This window comes from Macaca nemestrina, chromosome 15, assembly GCF_043159975.1.
Source record: "Macaca nemestrina isolate mMacNem1 chromosome 15, mMacNem.hap1, whole genome shotgun sequence".
Lineage (NCBI taxonomy): Eukaryota > Metazoa > Chordata > Mammalia > Primates > Cercopithecidae > Macaca > Macaca nemestrina.
In genome coordinates this window covers 38371749-38391801 of record NC_092139.1, presented here as the reverse complement: position 1 = coordinate 38391801, position 20053 = coordinate 38371749, and the positions used below count along the sequence as shown (strand labels likewise).

The 20053-nt window shown below is 42.8% G+C and overlaps 1 protein-coding gene across 2 annotated transcripts; it reads right to left on the bottom strand.

The window, feature by feature from the left end:
- Positions 1-723: 723 nt before the first annotated feature.
- On the bottom strand, positions 724-16669 carry PRN (prion protein (Kanno blood group)). Of its 2 annotated transcripts, none has more exons than XM_011741222.2 (2): positions 16539-16669; positions 724-3112 (listed from the first exon to the last, which is right to left on the bottom strand). In XM_011741222.2, the coding sequence occupies exon 2, from the start codon at positions 3100-3102 to the stop codon at positions 2341-2343; it is 762 nt and encodes a 253-aa protein (XP_011739524.2). In that variant the 5' UTR covers positions 3103-3112; positions 16539-16669; the 3' UTR covers positions 724-2340. The 2 variants fall into 2 exon arrangements, with proteins under 2 accessions (XP_011739524.2, XP_011739525.2); XM_011741223.3 differs by having other exon boundaries at positions 16315-16595.
- Positions 16670-20053: the final 3384 nt, after the last annotated feature.

The following is a 20053-nucleotide window of genomic DNA, read 5'->3' as shown; positions in this document are numbered from 1 at the left end:
CATGCTGGTAATCCTAGCACTTTGGGTGGCTGAGGTGAGCGGATCACTTGAGGCCTAGTTTGATACCAGCCTGGCCAACATGGTGAAACCCCGTCTCTACTAAAAACACAAAAATTAGCCAGGCATGGTGGCAGGTGCCTGTAGTCCCAGCTACTCAGGAGGCTGAGGCAGGAGAATCGCCTGAACCTGGGAGGCGGAGGTTGCGGTGAGCCAAGATTGCGCCACTGTACTCCAGCCTGGGCGACAGAGCAAGACTCCTCTCAAAAACAAAAAAAAAAAAAAAAAAAAAAAAGAAACAAAAAAAACCCAAAAAAACTTCTATGCAGATTTTTGATTGTGCAGCAGGTAAGTGACTCTAATCCCTGTGTTGTTCAAGGGTCAACAGTTCTTTAGAGCTTGTTAATTTTCATTTTAATCAAGAAAATCTATTTCTAAATCCAGGACTGATAAAAGCTCCTAGACTGTTCCTCCTGCTGCAATAGCGCCTTTGCTGTTTACCAGGGCTAAGCCCACATAGATACTTGTGGAGAAAATGCAAAAGCAGCAGGGATGAACTAGTAGGTGACAGGGAAGTGAGGACAAGGGCAGGAGCAGGGGGAGGTGCATGAACCATCAGCCATCACTTGAGAAGGGAGAACTGAAAGTGCCACTTGGCTCAGATTAACCCCCAAAATGGTTCCCAGCACAGGGAAAGCACCAGGAAATACAACTGCAGACATGGGAGGTGGTGCTCATCTTCGCTCCTTTTTAATTTCAGTCAGATATTAAACATTTATAAATTTTTTATACAACAAAACAAGAACATGCAAAGTTACAAATATAGAAAATATAAATTACATGCATATTTCAAAGACCTGTTAATGCTGTCCACTTTGGATTCTTATACAAAACGATTCAGTGCACATTGTAAGCCTAAGGACCACGCAAAAGGGTTTCCCACATATTAAGTATTCAGTACCTTACAAAAGTTAATGCATTAGACACTTCAGATGTTCAGATGTTAACTGCTCTAAACAAAACTCCTAAATCTGTCATATGCAATATATATTTTATATACATATATATTTTTACATAGAATACTCACAAAGTGCAAGCCAATAATAACATTGCAGAAAAGTAATACATATCTGCTAGGTGACAATATCAAACAATTCAGGGAATAATTTTACTTTAATTAATGTTAACAGAATTTCTTTTTCCACTTCAAATCAATCATATTTCTGTCATCTCCAACGTAAGATATTTTTTAGATTGTCTCCCTATTCTTTGATTCAAAAGCCAATTACAGAAGCTATGAACTTGACCTAATTCTGGTTTTTGACAATTATGAGACAGAAATAAAGAAATGCAAGCAGTTCTTTTCTTTGCACACTGACCATTTTCTTAATTACATCATCCTCTATGATGATGGTGCTTTCACAACTGCAGCTCTCCGGTATGTCAAAATCATTCTGGTTTCTAGGTAAATGGACAAAGGAGATTTGCCTTCAGTGTCTAGAAGGCAATTTACTTTTCTGCTGCCTTAATTACCTATAGTTTAAAGAAAGGAATGCCACGCATAGGTCCTTTAAACAAAAACGGGAGGTTGCCTCCAACGGCACCATTCCCAAACATTAGATTTTAAGTCCCAGAAGCCTTTCAAATATGTTACAGTTATGTTCACTGTGAATATGTCCTCTAGCCAGAGGTTTAGTGTTGTACCGATATTTACTCTTGATGAACAGCTGCTGTGTAGCCCTTACTGTGAAAAGTAAAACATTGCCCCAGTTCTCCGTAGATACAGAGCTCATGCTCCAGTGGGCCAAGCCAGTGTCCCGAGAGCTAACAATTTCTAGGATTTTTTTTTGAATGAGTATCATGCGGCCTCCTAACAAACTTGGCAGAAATGTTGCTGGGTTTTCTTAAAATGGAAAATATCTCTAAATAGCTATGAAATCTCTGCTAAGACAGGGCATTAGTATACTGAGCTCTAGCCACTGAAGGAGCCAGAGGTATCCAGGCAAAGGTATTTGAGACTGTTCTGAGATTTGTTTTAGCCTCAACCTGCTGCACTAAGTCCAAAAATAAGTCCAGATTAACCAATGGTTATTTGCTGTTACACTTTTACTGGCCCGGCATTAGCAACGGCCCATGATGAACTCAATCAAAGGGGGCTTGACTAGCATCTCAGGTCTACTCTATATTTTCCAGTGCCCATCAGTGCCAAGGGTATTGATTAGCCTATCAGGGACAAAGAGAGAAGCAAGAATGAGACACCACCACTAAAAGGGCTGCAGATGGATACTCCCTCCCTCAACCTGGAAAAAGATTAGAAAGATGGTGAAAACAGGAAGACCTTCCTCATCCCACTATCAGGAAGATGAGGAAAGAAATCAGGAGGATCACAGGTGGGGAGGAGAAGAGGACCATGCTCGATCCTCTCTGATAATAGGCCTGTGATTCCTTCTCGTACTGGGTGATACACATCTGCTCAACCACGCGCTCCATCATCTTAACGTCGGTCTCGGTGAAGTTCTCCCCTTTGGTGGTGGTGGTGACTGTGTGCTGCTTAATTGTGATATTGACGCAGTCGTGCACAAAGTTGTTCTGGTTGCTGTACTGATCCACAGGCCTGTAGTACACTTGGTTGGGGTAACGGTACATGTTTTCACGATAGTAACGGTCCTCATAGTCATTGCCAAAATGTATGAGGGGCCTGCTCATGGCACTTCCCAGCATGTAGCCGCCAAGGCCCCCCACCACTGCCCCAGCTGCTGCAGCACCAGCCATGTGCTTCATGCTGGTTTTTGGCTTACTGGGCTTGTGCCACTGATTGTGGGTGCCACCTCCTTGACCCCAGCCACCACCATGAGGCTGTCCCCAGCCGCCACCATGAGGCTGTCCCCAGCCGCCACCATGGGGTTGCCCCCAGCCACCACCATGAGGCTGCCCCCAGCCACCACCACCCTGGGGTGGGTAGCGGTTGCCTCCAGGGCTGCCCTGCCCCGGGTATCGGCTGCCTCCAGTGTTCCATCCTCCAGGCTTTGGGCGCTTCTTGCAGAGGCCCAGGTCACTCCATGTGGCCACAAAGAGAACCAGCATCCAGCAGCCAAGGTTCGCCATGATGACTGTTCTGTAAAATGAAGAGGAGAATATCAGAGTCCCATATTTATGTTGAAACTACTAAATGTTTGGTGCATAATGAATGAGTGCATAGCAATGGCATCAGCAGCTCAAGTGAAACGCTGTTCCCGCCCTGTACTTCTCTGAAGCACTTAGGACAAAAGCAAAGGTAAGAAAAGCGTGAACACAACTCTTTCTCCTGCTCCAAGGACAAATCTGACCCTAAGTTATGGACTTGATGAATGAGTTTTAGTTCATTATTTAATATTTTATGAGTGATTTATTTTCTTCTAATTTTTGTACTAAAACAACAAACAAATCAAACATCCAGAATGACAGTTTATGACCCTTTGGAGAATGTATATTCATCAAATTAAAAATCTCTTTTCAAATTAAAGATCTCATTTACCCTGGATACTTAGCTCCCAGAGCAGAGACCTATGACAATAGTAAAATGATTGCTAAATAGTACCTGCTGTACCCTAGGTCAAATCATAGGCTCCAAATCATCACTGTGTACCATAAAACCTAAAATGGCATATACTGTAAATGGCATATACTGTAAATGGCATATACTGTAACACTGAAGTTAGTCTTGTCCTCAGTGCTGGGATGATCTGCAATATTTTTCCCTCTTTCTCCTTTTTTATTTTTATTTTTTAAAAAAACAATACCTAGCTTGTTCAGATATAATTCACATACCATATAATCCACCATGTACCATGTACAGTTCAATGGTTTTTAGAACATTTAATGAAATGTGCAACCATAACTGTTGTCAATTTTAGAACATTTTTGTGAACTCAGAAACCCCTTACCTTTAACTATCACCCAATTAGCTGCAAATTCTTTTAAAAATTAGAAAATTATTTTTCATCTCCTTCAGAGCTAATGACTGAATTGGATAATATTCACAAAAAGAATTATCAAATAAATAAATTAACATTCTGTTTATGTTTCTACTAACATTATTGAAATGGGAAGTTTTGCCTTGGTGGTCATAAGCAAATCAAAATATATTTGAAAGTTACAAGCAGAGTTGGTCATGCCAGTTAGGGTTTTTGGAGGCTCTTTTAGGTGGGGGTCTGTGGGGCAGGTTCTTTGCAGGCCTGCTTCCTTGATGTAGGTCCCATGATCTCATGAGGCCCAGCTCTTGGCTTCCCTGCTACTCACACACCCCAGGAAATCAAACTAGGGCACCATCCCCTCAGTCAGTAACGTTCAATCTAAGGGGCTTTTATGTCAGCACCTTCTCCATTCACTCCAATGGGTGACAAATCCAGCCAAAGCTCTAGAGTGACTGAATTTTCTCTCTCACAGCATACACTGGATCTATCAGCAAATCTCAGCAGCTCTACCTTGAAAATCAATCCTAAGCACCTCAGCTTCTCACATTTTCCAACATGACCATCTTATTCGGTGCCTCCATCACTTCTCATCTGATTCCTTCAGCAGCCTCCCAACCAGCCTACCTGCTCCTCCCCTGGCTGCCTTTGAGTGCTCTCCTCTTAATATGCGGGTCACATCGTGCCACTTCCCTTGTCCCTCAGTGAGGCTCCTTTGTACTCTGGATAAAACACAAGGTCGTGGCCATGCTGGCTGGGCCCCATGTGACCTGGTTCAGGCCTCCCACTGCCCCTCAAACCTGACAAGCACGTCCTGTCTCAGGGCTGTTGCCCTTGTTGTTCTCTGGGCCTAGAAGGCTTTTCTTCCAGCTACTCATGTGGCTCAAGTTTGCTCAGTGGGGGTCTTCCCATCACTCTACCTAAAATAGCACCCCTAGCCCACCCCCTTTCCCAGTTTCATTATTCTCTGGAGCAGTTACAGCTACTTGAGATATATGTTATTTATTGTGTGCTTATTGTTCATATTCTCCACGGGAGTGTAGGCTCCTTGAGGGCAGGGGTTTGGTTTTGTTCACAGCAGTGTTCCTAGACACAGTGCTTGACCCATAGACTTGCAAAATAAATGCTGGACAAATGAATGAGTGGGAAAACACATGTTATAAAGCATAAGGAATAATCAAACTAAATATTAAATATTTATAATAGATACGCAAAGAGAACCATATTTATAAATGTACAAAATAGTATTTTTGACAATGGCCAGCTAACATTTTCAATTCAGTTAAATAAGTATTTATTTTATGTGCCAGCTCCTGCAGTAGACTCTGGCTGGCTGGAGATATTACCTGAAATGGGCAAGATGGGAGGAAGAGGAGACTGCAGGGAATGACACTGAGTCGGGCTTTGAACGTGCCTTATTTAAAGCTGTAAGAGTTAAGGATCTATGAGCTCTTAGATACACCTGAACAGGCGAGGACATGGCATAGTGAGAGAAGCTCAGAGGAGAAGAACCAGGCACAGAAGGTGGGTGGGGCCAGACAACTCTGGAGTGGAGATGGGTGATGAGAAAGGACACTGGCATGTCTGGAGGCCTATTCATCTAAGATACTCTCTGTCATGAGTCAGGTAGTGGCCTAGTCCTCTGGCATATTTCAAGATATCCTATTAAGTATATGGTAATGGTCAATACCTGTTTATTACTAAGAAGAGCACTAAGAATACACTCAGAAACACAACAGGGACATCCATTGTCATGGGACTCAAGGTGCTGTCCAAGGCCATATGCAAAGAAGTAACAGGTGTAAGAATGGCAAGAAAAGTGCTCTGGCTGACAGTATTTGCAATTAGTGTGATCATGCACATAGAAAATCCAACAGAATAACAGGAGTAACATGAGAACCAACGCTAGAGTGCAAGGTTATGGGACTGAAGGTCAGCCTACTAAAATCAACAGCATTCCTCTATACTATTAATAACTGACCAGAAGAAAATACAGATATTCAAAGTAACAACCAAACTGTAAAGTGTCTAGGAACTGATTTAACTAAGAAAAGACTTCCGATGGGTGAAAATTTTAACTCTAATACAGAGAACATAGAAGATGATCTGAAAAAATGGAGAGGCATTCCATGGTCTTGATTACAATAACTCAGTATTATATAAAGATGTCCATTATCCTCAAATGTACTGGTAGTTTCGTTTTTTTTTTTTTTTGAGATGGAGTTTTGCTCTTGTTGCGCAGGCTGGAGTGCAATGGCATGATCTCGGCTCACCGCAACCTCCGCCTCCTGGGTTCAAGTGATTCTCCTGCCTCAGCCTCCCTAGTAGCTGGGATTACAGGCATGCACCACCACACCCGGCTCATTTTGTATTTTTAGTACAGACAGGGTTTCTCCATGTTGGTCAGGCTGGTCTTGAACTCCCAACCTCAGGTGATCCGCCCGCCTCGGCCTCCCAAAGTGCTGGGATTACAGGCGTGAGCCACCATGCCCGGCCTGTACTGGTAGTTTCAATAAAATTCCAGTTAAAATTCCAGGTGGATTTTTTGAGAAGTTCAGTAAACTTATATGGGGAAGAAAATGCCCATGAATAACAAGGTCAACTTATAAAAAAAAAAAGTGTAAAGAGGAGGGAATCTGCCAAAGCAGACACGAAATCACTACAAAACCACAGTGATGAAGACTGGACGGTAAAACTAAGGAATAGATGGAGAGACCAAAGGAAACAGAAAAGCAAGTTGAGAGAGAAACCCACGTAGATACACTTTAGCAGGGACTTGATGTGTGCTGACGTGGGCACCACAAATCAATACAGAAGGAAGGTTTCATGCTTCTGGGAAACAAGAAAAAAAAAACTAGATCCCTAACTACATACAAAAGTGAACTCTAGATGGATCCAAGACTTACATGTGAAAGGTACAAGAATGGCGCTAGAAGAGGAAAATATTGGCAAATATCTTTGTGACCTGAAGGAGGAATGGGGGAAGAACTTTTAAAACAAAAAGCACAAACCATAAGTCTAATAATTGATGAATTTGATTACATCCTCAAAAACCTAAAGACGGAAATACCATTTGACCCAGCAATCTCATTACTAGGTATATATCCAAAGGAATATAAATCATTCTATTACAAAGACACATACACGTATATGTTCATTGCCAACACTATCCACAGTAGCAAAGACGTGGAATCAACCTAAATGCCCATCAATGATAGACTGGATAATGAAAATGTGGTACATATATGCCATTGAATACTATGCAGCTCCAGAAAAGAATGAGATCATGTTCTTTGCAGGGATGTGGATGGAACTGGAAGCCATTATCCTTAGCAAACTGACACAGGAACAGAAAACCAAATTCTACATGTTCTCATTTATAAGTGGGAGCTAAATGATGAGAACACATGGACACATGGAGAGGAACAACACACACCAAGGCCTATCGGAGGGTTGGAGGACGGAGAGGATCAGGAAAAATAACTAATGGGTACTAGGCTTAGTACCTGAGTGATGAAATTATCTGTAGGACAAACCCCCGTGACACAAGTTTACCTATGTAACAAACCTGCACTTGTGCCCTTGAACTTAAAAATTAAAAAAAATTAAAATTTAAAGATTCTTATTCAACACGATAAAGCTGACTCTGGACAAAGTTAATAGAAAGAATACACAATGGTAAAAGGGACTTAAAATCAACAGAGGATTCATTTCTAGAACTTGCAAGGAATTCTAACAGAGCAGTAAGAGACAGTAATTCCAACAGAAAAAATGGCCAAAAGATATAACCGATAATTTACCTAAGAGAGAAACCCAAAAGGATAGAAAAAGATAATCAAAATCATTAAGAATATAATAAAACTGAAACAAAAATGATATAACATTCACGCTTATCAGGATAGCACAAAAAAAATTTTTTTAAGGAAGTTGAAAATGTGAGGATTTGGAACCTACATGGCTATCAGAGGAACATGGATAATACAACTGAATACAAGAAGTGAAATAAAGTAAATGATTATTCAACTCAAAAAGAAGAAAACAGAAAACTTCAAAATAAACTGTCATAGTTATAAATTAATAATAGAGATGAAAATCAAATTTAATAAATAAAACCCAGAAAAATGTGGAATTTCTAAATAAAATTAAGAGTTATTTGAAAATACAACACACACACACACACATCACTAGAAAACATCTCTATAGCCGGGCGCGGTGGCTCAAGCCTGTAATCCCAGCACTTTGGGAGGCCGAGACGGGTGGATCACGAGGTCAGGAGATCGAGACCATCCTGGATAACACGGTGAAACCCCGTCTCTACTAAGAAATACAAAAAACTAGCTGGGCGAGGTGGCGGGCGCCTGTAGTCCCAGCTACTCGGGAGGCTGAGGCCAGAGAATGGCGTGAACCCGGGAGGCGGAGCTTGCAGTGAGCTGAGATCCGGCCACTGCACTCCAGCCTGGGCTACAGAGCGAGACTCCGTCTCAAAAAAAAAAAAAAAAAAAAAAAAAGAAAACATCTCTATAAGGGGAAATAGCCTTAGAGAATGCTTTAAAAGGATAATAAATTACTATATACAACTTTCCTTAATGAATAAAAATATTTCCGAAATGGATTGTCTTTCTGTTAAGATATAAATTATAAAAATCAACTTTAGAATTAATTCATTTAACAAATATTTATGGAATAACTAGTATGTGCCAGTTTCTTTTTGTTGTTGTTGTTTCTTTTCTGGTAGAGATGGGATCTTGCTATGTTGCCCAGGCTTGTCTCAAACTTCTGGGCTCAAGAGATCTTCCCGCCTTGGCCTCCCAAAGTGCTGAGATTACAGGTGTGAGCCACCATGCCCAACCAGTATGTGTCAGCTTAAAAAAAAAAAAAAGAAGACTAAACTGACCAATAACCATAGAAGAAATGGAGAAAAAAAGCTGTCAAAAATTATACACTGTAATATAACACTTACAGTACCATAACCTTTTTTTTTTTTTTTTAAGACAGGGGCTCACCCAGGCCAAAGTATAGTGGCATGATCTCAGCTCTCTGCAACCTCCACCCAATGGGCTTAAGTGATCCTCCTGAGTAGCTGGGACCACGGGTATGTACCACAAAGCCCGGTTATTATTTTGTATATTTAGTAGTGATGGGGTCTCGCCATGTTGCCCAGGCTGGTCTCGAACTCCTGGGTTCAACTAGTCTGCATGCCTCAGCCTCCCAAAGTGCTGGGATTATAAGTGTGAGCCACAGCTATATATAGGTGACCCACAACACATTATTGTGCCACCATGCCTGGCACAATAATTTATTGATTAGCTTAATACATACTTTAAGTGTCAGAATTCTAAGGGTCAAGAATTGTGCTAGGGGCAGGGGACACAGTTTGGAATAAGATACTTAGCTTGGTGGGCTTAAGAACCAAAAAGGAGATCAAATCTGTGGAGCCCTATGAGACAGCGGCAGGTGGACTGCTGAGACTAGGGAGGTGGTGAGGGTCAGATCATGAGGGCCTCATGGGCCACAGAGAGAAATACCTATCTTCTTCTGAAAGCAGTGGGGAGCCATTAAAGGGTCTTAGTAGGAAGTAACATCATAAAATTGTTTTTTTTAAAGCTCAGCTCAAGCCTGTAATCCTAGCACTTTGGGAAGCTCAGACAGGAGGATTGCTTGAGCCAGGAGTTCGAGACCAGCCTGGGCAACATGGCGAAAACCCATGTCTACAAAATATTTTTTCTTAAATAGAAGAAAATTTAGTGGGACAAGAAAGGGAATGGAGAGGCCAGTTAAGAAACTACTGCAGGAAGATGGTGGCGTGGCCTGGGATGGAGTCCATGCAGCTGGCAGGCTGTGAATAAATGAGACATATTTTACAGAAAGAGCCAGTAAGACTTTCTGGTTGAGTGGATGGAGGAGTGAGAGTTGCCCGGGTCTGGGGCTTCCATAACCAGGGAGATGGCGGTGATGCCATCTACTGAAATAGGACAAACTGGTGGAGGGTCATGCTTGGGAAAGAAAACCAAGAGTTTCAGTATGGACATGTAAACTTTGCCACACATATGAGACATCCAAGTGGGAGTATCAATTCAGGCAATTGTTATAAGAATCTGTAACTCAGTAGAGATAAACATTTGGGCATCTTCACCTGAGATGCAGTATTTAGAGCCAATGGGATAAAGGGCCAAGATTCAAATGCTAGTATGCAGGTGGGCACACTTAGCCACCCTGCTATGGCACCCTCCTCTCACACAGGTGCCAAAATCCAAAAAAATAGCACCCAACTTATTTTAACAGTTTAGTAAAAGAATACATTATGACCACTATGGATTATTTTAGGAATACAAGACTGGTTGAAAATCAGGAACTCTATTAATAGGTTAGGAAGAAAAAAAGATTTTCTTCAGATGTTGAAAAGTTTTCAATGAAAATCAGTATCATTCCTAAATTTTTGAAAATTTAAGCTATTTTTAAAACATTTCTATAGAACTGGAAGGATAGTCTCTTTCCATCATAAAGAAATGCTGTCACAATCACAAAGCCCAAAATATCGTAATTTTAAGAGGAAAGGCATTCCCATTAATGTGGTGAACAATAATCTATTGCTTTTATGCTATTAGGTTGTTCTATAAATTCATCTAGGTATAATTTTTTTACTTGGAAAATTCAGGAAAATCTCAAAAAATGTCTTAGAATAAATATGTGAGCTTAACAGGGTGGTAGTTTTTCAAATCAACAAATCAAAACTCAGTGAGTCCCTAAATCAGTTGTAGTTAAACATTTCATGGGGAAAAACATTCATCCACAATGGCAGTAAAAATTGAAAATATCTAGGATTTAACCTGAAAATAAATAGTAGGAAAGCTACAAAATTTTACTGAGACATAAAAGAAGACTGGAAAAAGAGAAAGACATACAACTTTTTTTGTTCTGGAAACCAGTATTGAAAGATACCAAGTCACCAGCAAATAATCCATAAAGTAAACATAATTTCAGTCAGCATTCAAAGGTAATTTTATAACCCCTTGTTTGCTTTGGATCTCTTAGATTTTTGGACACGTGATTTAGAAAGAAAATAAATAACGAAGCATCAGACTTACACTTCACTTAAACCAAATGGATCTAAACAGACAAATACAGGACATTCCATCCAACAGCTGCAGAACACACATTCTTCTCAACAGCACATGGAACATTCTCCAGGATAGATCATATGTTAGGTCATAAAACAAGTCTTAACAAACTTAATTAGACTGAAATCATATCAAGTTTCTTTTCTAAGCATGATGGTATAAAACTAGAAATTAATAACAGGAGAAACCAGCATTATCCTGATGTCAAAGTCCCACAAAAATATACAAGAAAATGGCAGTATAGGCCAATATCCCTGATGAACATAGGTGCAAAAATTCTTAACAAAATTCTAGCAAAGTAAATTCAACAGCTCATTAAAAAGATCATTTACTACGATAAAGTGGGACTCATCCCAGGGATGCAAGGATGGTTCAACATACACAAATCAATAAGTGTGATACATCACAGTAACAGAATGAGACAATAACCATACTATCATTTCAATAGACGCAGAAAAAGCATATGACAAAATTCAACATTCTTTCATGATAAAAACTCTCAATGAATTAGGTATAGAAGGATTGTACCTCAACACAATAAAGGCCACATATGACAAGGTCACAGCTAACATCATACTTAATGGTGAAAAATTGAGAGCTTTTCCTCTTAGATCTGAAATGAGACAAGGATGCCACCTTCACTGAATTTTAGGATTGTTTTTTCTATTTCTGTGAAGAATGTCATTGGTATTCTGATAGGGATTCTATTGAATCTGTAGACCACTTTGGGTAGTATGGACATTTTAACAATATTAATTATTCCCCCATGAGCACATTCTATCTTTCTATTTGTGTCTCCTTCAATTTCTTTCATCGGTGTTTTATAGTTTTCAGTGTAGAGATCTTTCACCTTCTTGGCTAAATTTATTCTGAAATATTTTATTTTGTAGCTGTTGTAAATGGAACTTTATTTTTATTTCTTTCCAGAGAGTTCACTATTGGCATATAGAAACACTACTGAATTTTGTATGTTAATTTTGTATCCTGCAACTTTACTAAATTTATTAGTTCTAATGGTTTTCTGGTGGAGTCTTTATGGTTTTATAAGTATAAAATCATGTGATCTCCAAATAGGAGCAATTTAACTTTTTCCTTTCAAATTTGGATGTTCTTTATTTCTTTCTCTTGTCTAACCGTCCTGGCTAGAACTTCCAGTACTATATGTTGAATAGAACTGGTGTGTGTGAGCATTCTTATCTTGTTTCGGATCTTAGAGGAAAAGCTCTCTTTCTAATTTTGTACACAATACATATAATCTTATCTGTCAAATTAAAAAATAAATAAATTTGAAAAAGAATTCAAAAGGGATTTTAAAAGACATTATGAAATTATACTCCAAACTTAAAAGACTGAAGAAAACTTTTAATGAGAAGATAATCCAGGGTGCACTTGACCTGCCAGGTGTCAGAGTGCAAAGCTACAATAAGATCACATGGCATTGGTGCATGAGCAGAATGGCAAAACAATGGAACTAGAGAGAGGGTACAAAAAAATCCATAAATTACCCCATTCATCTTATTCCCATTTATAGATGGGGAGTGAGAGTCAGAGCTGGTACGAACTTATCCCAAGGTTGTAACAGCCCAAGGTGTTGGAGCTGAGATCCAAATATAGCCACCAAAGCCTTCCAGCCCATATAACACATTACAACTTGAAGCTTAATTAGTTACATTGGGAAGGGGCAAATGTCAAACAGTCCCCCACCTTCAACCCATAGTGTCCCTTGTCTTTTCTGAGCTAAGTAAATTCCCTTGTTATATTTTAATTTTTTTGAGGTCCATAAAGAACTTGATGTAAGCTGAAAAAAACTTTTGCACAAATATTGGGGGTAGCGGTTTCTCACTGGCACCCAGAAGCCACAAACTGAATAGAGCAAGGGGTTCCCAACCTGGTCCATCATCAAAATTACCTGAGGAGCTTTTAAAAAACAACATTGCTGGAACCCATCCCAAGCCAGTCAGAGAGTGCCTAGCGATGGGAGACAGGCTTTGGGAATCTAGAAAAGCTTCTCAGGGAATTGGCACCCGCGATCAGGCTTCAGTGCTAGGTCTCAGGGGTCTAATCTTCAACATTTATAATGCTTTTCATTGAAGGGTTACTTCCTTTAAAGTGATCACACAATACTGTAACAGTTTAAGTAGAATGCAGTTGGAGAAAAAGGACTAGTTAACACATTGAGAAAAAAAATTCTCCCAGCCGTGAGAATTGCTGCACACACAATTCACTTAGGAGTTATTTTATAATGCTGTAGCCATCACTGGGTTAGACACAGACATGTTTTGAATGTTTAATATGCAGCAGTTCACAGCGGATATAGTTGCCTTGGAAGAAGAAATAAGATCTGAAAAGGGAGAATGGACAAAGTAAGTTAAAACTGAAGTTTAGAGAATCTTTTACCTTGGTTTGGCCGGTTGGTTGAGAGCCATGTTCAGGGTCAATGTGGTGCAGAAACTACTGTTATTATTGTTATTTCATTACATTATTTTTAAAATGGCTGCTCCCTTACATAATTCAGAATAATTCTAAAAATCTGTGGCCATTTCTCTGCAAAATTAAACTGATTTTACAAGAAATGATGATGCAGTGAGGTGTGAGTTACACAGATGGACCCAAGTGGCCTCTGGATCAAGAGCTTGTGATCACAGCCTTTCCTGACCCTCATTTTCTGTGACAGTTGGTGACTTTCAACCTTCCTAAGACCACAGAGGTTCTGCAGGATATGTACAATCTGTTGTGGCTCAGCTAAACTAGATTTGTGCCTCCAGGAAGACAGAAAGCTTAGACATGGCTGAAATTGTTCAGTTTTGAAAAATATTCAGGAGTCCTTAAAAACAACGACAGCAAAAAACTAGAATTGATAAATGAATCTAAGAACTGATTCTTTAAAAAAACCCAATATACAAATTACTAAATCATTAATCAACAAAAAAAAAGGAACAATATTTGAAAAAAGAAACAAGGTTGGCTAAAAATCTTTTATTCTAAGTAGCAAATATAACAATCTCTCCTTTCTCTTACACACAGAAAACTGTGGGTCCATTTCATTTAAAAAATTAAAACCTGTTGAACTATTTTTTAAATGTCCTTATTTAGTGACAGCAATATATTCATCAAAAGAAAATTAAGATCACCTATAATTTCAATGAAAACGTCCATTTTCTGTGCTTTTTTCTTTCAGATTTTTCACATATGCGTTCATGTTAGAGCAAGCAGGTGCAGTTTAGTAACCCACTTTTTTACTTACCAGTTTTTCCCCACATATCACAGGCTCCAAAATCATGATTTTTTTATGGTTATGTAATGTTTATTTCAGTTTATCTGTCATAATTTTCTTAGCTACTGCCCTGGTGTTATACATTTAGACTGTTTTCCAGCTGTTCTAATTTTAGATCATTCTGCTGGGAATATGTGCCTGTTTTTTTTGTTTGTTTGTTTCTTCCATTGCAGGTAAATTCTCAGGAGTGGGGTTTCTAGGTCACAGCTTCCAACTTCTTAATGCATCACCAGATTGCTTTACAAAAGGTTTGTACTGGTTCAAAATGCCCCAAATAACACATACATACAGATGCAGAAAGTAGCTATCATTTCCTCCATTCTATGAATGGACAAAAGGAGGATCAGGAAATTAGGTAGCCTGTCCAAAGTCACAAAATTGACTGTAGAACCATCTTTGTGATCTCAAAGCCCTGCCACCTCCCCGGATACTTGAAAATGTCAAGTTTTGGGCAACCTTCCAGCAAGGGTTGCTGTTACTATTAATTATTTTTGTTATTTTAATAAATGTAAAATGATAACCCAAACATGCTTAATTTGCATTTTATTGTGTAAATTATTCATCATTTTGTCATTTATCTATTATAATCTTAATATTTTCCTTTCAGTGTGGAAGATTTGTGTTAGATACAAATAACATACAAATCACATCCTACCTCTCTGCCTGCTTTTCCCCTTACTGGTTAGCTTTTTTTCACTGTAAGACCTTCTCAGTGCTTGTGTAAGTAAAATTGCTTCTTCCCACTGGTGATTTTTTCCTCTCTTCTACAGATCTAAGAGCGTTGTTGATTTTTTCAGAGGTTTAACATATTCACCCAATTTCCTGTTCCTATGTTTTTGACAATTATATTTGTAAAAATCCTTAATCCTTTTCTACCAGGAGTTTTTCCTAAGGAAACGGGAAACATCTCAAATGTTCTGCCTATGGGGAACTACTAATTAAACCGTGATGATCTAAGAACAAGAAAATAACGCAGCCATGAAGACTCTCAGCATTATGGCAGTGAAACTGCACTGTGTTGTGTGAGAATCTGGAGGCTAGGAAACAAAAACAGGGAGCTGTGGCTTTGCGATGGAGAAGATGGATGTGACGGTGGTGGAATTACGAGGTTAAAAAAAAATCTATTTCCTACAGCCACTACAAAGAGAAGAGCAAAAAATTCCTTAAAAAGTACAGTAAACATGGATTTCTCCCCATTGTTTAATAACGAAACGCGAAGGCGCCTGCTGCACAGGTGGGGAGGCCAGTGACCCAAGGGTAGTCATTCGAGGCTGGTTGTTCCTTGGAGCCCCCCATGGCCAGTGTTCTCCCTCCAGGGGTCTGGGAGGAATACTACTGGTCAAGCTGAGGTCCGCCGTCGCACCTGGGGCCAGGCCGCAGACCTGCAGCTACTCTCTCCCCGCCACTGGCGAACAGAGGGTGGAGCCTCCCTGGACCCCGCCCCCGCCGAGGCCTGAGGCCCCGCCCCCGCCCGCCCTCGTGGGCCCCTTCCTCAGGCGGTGGCGGCGGTGGCGACGGCTGCACGGCTGCGGCCTCCCTCGGAGAAGCTCCGGTCGCGAGGATGAAGGGCGGGGCTGCCTCCCGGGAGGAGCGCTGCGGCTGCGGCGGGAGGGACCGAGGCGCCCCGGAACTCCCCCGGCGGGCGTCCCTCTTTCCATCCCCCCCAAGCACCCTCTGGGCATCGCGGAAGCGCCAGGCCTTGCCGAGGGGCGTCCCGGGCCCCGATCCCGGCCTCCGAGGGGCGGCCAACGGGCGGAGAGCGCGAGCCCCGCGGCCCCCAGGCGCCCCTCCTCGCCCCGCGCCCTGCGGAGCCCGCTGGCGGCCCTTCCGGCGTTCCCTGGCCGCCGGCGATCGCCCGCTGGGCCGGACCCACGCGGGGTACAAGGGGGCTGGGACACCCCGGCGCCACCGACTTCCCTACCGGGGCTCCGCCAGCTCCCCCAGCCCCCACGCGGAGTAAAGGGAGCTTTCCTACCTGAAAAGTGAAGCCGAGCCGCCTCACCCGAGCCGAGACCAGCGCACCCGGGCAGGCCCGAGACGCGTCACGCGCCCGCGGGGCAGCCCCCGGCCCCTCCTCACTGGGGTTCGGACCCTGCCCGGCCGGGCATCCTTGTGCCTGGGACCCGAGGCCCGGGGTCCTCACTCGGCCCCCGCAGCTCCCCTGTCCCCGCCCGAGTTTCCGCCACCCCGGGTGTTTACCTGCGTCGGTCGTGAGGAGAGGAGAAGCTCGCGGCGCCGCGGCTGTCAGCGACTGGCGCGGAGGGCAGGCGACGCGCGGAGCCGAGGGGGAGGGACGCAGGGCGGGGAAGGGAGGCGGCGGCGCTCGCGGGCGGAGGTCGGCGCGGGGACCAATTGTAGCGCGGCCCGGCGCACACTCGGTGCCCACGGCGGGCGGCCGGCCGAGGTTTAAGTTAAATAGGGTGCAGCGCTGCCAAGCAGGGCCGGGAATGAGTCACCAGAAAAAACGAGTTGAGATTCGCTTGAACACTTGCATCAGTTGATACCGCCTGCGGGTGCCATTGCTCCCTGACGTGGCTCATTGACTGTAAAAATCATCTTTAATTGGAAATTCGGCCCAAAGCTTCAGCTCCCCGTTACATAATAGAGAACTCGAGAAAATGAAAGTCTCGGGAATGAGGAAGAAATTTCTGGAACTTTTGCAACCAGAAATTTCTAAAGAGGAAAACAAAAATTTTGCTTATTCTGGATTGAGATTAATATTTATGAATTTTCACATAAACTCTTTAATTTTTGAGGCGTAGAAAGGATACTGACCATCACCTGTTCCTTCGTTCATTCACTTTCTACTCCTTATTCTAGGCAAGAGGTTATTTAGGTGGTGATATTAACAAATGAGAAGAATGCACTCCGTTTAAAAACCCCTCTTTGCACATTACCTGAGATATCTTCTATGAAACAGGGTGGTGTGTTCTTGCCCAGGATTCCTGCTGACAATTTAGAGAAAGGTTTGTCTCATTTTAAAGGACGGCGAGGGATGAAGTGATAGAAGGGCAGGAGTTAGAGGGAGGGGGATTTTATAAATTATAACCCAAATTGGACACTTTTAAGAGTGGAATGGGCATAAACCAGGCCTGCCCTGGGGAAAATAGGACATCTAGTCTCCTCGTTTTGGGTGAGAGGTTTAGGAAGCATGTAAGGAAAGAGATTTAAGAATGTTGACAGCCAGGTGCAGTGGCTCAGGCCTGTAATCCCAGCACTTTGAGAGGCCAAGGCAGGAAGATCGCTTGAGCTCAGGAGTTTGAGACCAAAGTGGGCAACATAGTGAGACGCCATTTCTACAAAAAAAATTTAAAAAATTAGCTCTGAACAGTGACACAGGCCTGTAGTCTCAGCTACTGGGGAGGCTGAGGTGGGAGGGTTGCTTGAGCCCAGGAGGTAGAGGCTGCAGTGAGCTGTAATCGTGCCACTGCACTCCAGCCTGGGCCACAGGGCTACAGACCAAGACCCTGTCTCACTCTCTCTCTCTTAAAAAGAAAGAAAAAAAAAAAAGCTGAGGCTCCATTGCTCCATTGTAAACATATTTGCATTAAGTATTTGCATCTCAGGACCAATCACTGTCACTCAAGTTGCAGGGGAGGAGGGACAAATGGCGAGAGACAGGAGAAGCCAGGAGAATGCACAGAGGAGAGCTGCTGTAAACAGTGCCTGGGCCATGTTTATGTGAGTGTGGGTGAGCACTTGAAAGGTCTGCTGGGAAAGGGCAACGGGAGGCCTGGAAAGTGCTGCCTTTGGAGGGAGCTGACTCAGTGCAACAGGGAGGACTGGATTGTGGCCAGTTAGAATGAGCACTAGGCAGCGAGGCCATTTTACAACCTATCAGTCTTATGTAATACTTAGGTTGACATCGCATTCAGAGCCTTACCTCCTTTCCTCAGAGATGGCTCACTGGGAGATGAACTTGGCAGGCAGCACAGCATCTCTGAGTCGCCTAGAGGCTCAGGGGCTGCAGGGAGGACAGAACCGGGTGGGAGGATGGAGCTGGGGTGGGGCTGGAAGTGGGTGACCAGATCAGCCTAGGCAAGGGGCTGGCTGCCCACTGGTAGAAGGCGCTCTGTGAAGCTTGATTCCAAGACGCTAAAACCCATCTTTTCCTCAAAAGAATCGTATGTTCTGGTGGACTGCTTTCCTCCCATCAGGAAAGGGCTCAAATAGCCTGGGATTTCTTGGAGGGGAAGAATTAGGGAACCTAAGGGGATTGCCTTATGACCTATTCTGGTTATTACTGATGTGCTGCAAATACCCCACAACTTAGGTGGTTTAAACCAACTACCATTTTATTATGCCAACAGATTGTTTAAGCCAGGGAGCTGGACAGGCACAGCGGGAACTTGATTCTGCCCCATTATGTTTGGGGTGTCAGTTGAGAAGACTTTAAGTCTAGGGGTGCCTAGATAGCTGGGAGTTGCAGTCATCTGAAGCCTATGCACTTGCCTGAGTGGCACCTGGGCTGGGAGGACTTGAAGATCAGATGTGCTGACTGCGGTGCCTACCTGTGGCTTCTCTGTGTGGCCTGATTTCCTCATGGCCTGGTGGTCTTGGCTTGGATGGACTTCTTATATGGTGGCTCAGGACTCCAAGTGTGAGAGTTTCAGCAAACAAGAAGCTGCAATGCCACTTCCCATCTGGGCTCGGAAGTCATGTAGCGTCACTTCCACTGTATGCTGTTGACATAATAGTTATATAGCCCCCTTGCCGGGCGCAGTGGCTCATGCCTGTAATCCCAGCACTTTGGGAGGCCAAGGTTGGTGGATCACCTGACGTCAGGAGTTCAAGATCAGCCTGGGCAACATGGTGAAACCCTGCCTCTATTAAAAATACAAAAATTAGCCAAGCATGGTGGTGTGCGCCTGTAATCCCAGCTACTCAGGAGGCTGAGGCAGGAGAATCGCTAGAACCTGGGAGGCGGAGGTTGCAGTGAGCCAAGATGGCACCATTGCACTTCAGCCTGGGCAATAGAGTGAGACTATCTCAAAAAAAAAAAAAAAAAAAAAAAAAAAAACGAAGAAGTCTTATAGCCCCCAGATTCAAGGACAGAGGACACAGAGCCCACTCCTCAACAGGAGGAATATCAGAGACCTTGTTGCTATTTTTAAAAGCTGCCACAATGGGGTTAATGGTCTGGCCTATGGATTCTTAGGAGTTTTCATTGACCTCATGAACCACTCCAAGAGTGGACAACCCACAGGAAGTGGCTATTCAAATGGCCCTGCATAATTCTTCATTCCAGACTCACTCCCATTGCCTCTCCCATGACCACAACCACCCATATCTCACTATAAACAGTGAAGGTCATTTTCCGGACTGAGTGGGGAGTGGGATGTAGGGTTTGTCTTTGGAGGTCAAACCCTATTGTGTTTGCCCACGGAGCCCGATTGTGCTGAGGTTCACAGCACCATCAAATCATTCTTTGGAAGTCTCCTTTCCCATCTCCTGTGTCCTGGCGGAAAGTGATTTGTCCACATCATGTAGATCCTCCTCAGCAAGTAAGGAGAAGCTAAAGAAGTTAGACTCTGAATTCATCTTATCACAACAGAAGAATTATTTCCTCTACTTTATTGAGCACCTAGTGTGAATTAAATAGTTATAGTCTCTGACCTCAGACCTCAGAGAGGATATAGGAAGCCATACAGAAAGTGACCATAGGGCCTGACAGCCCATGACAGATGTTTGGGTTTTAATAATTAAATATGATA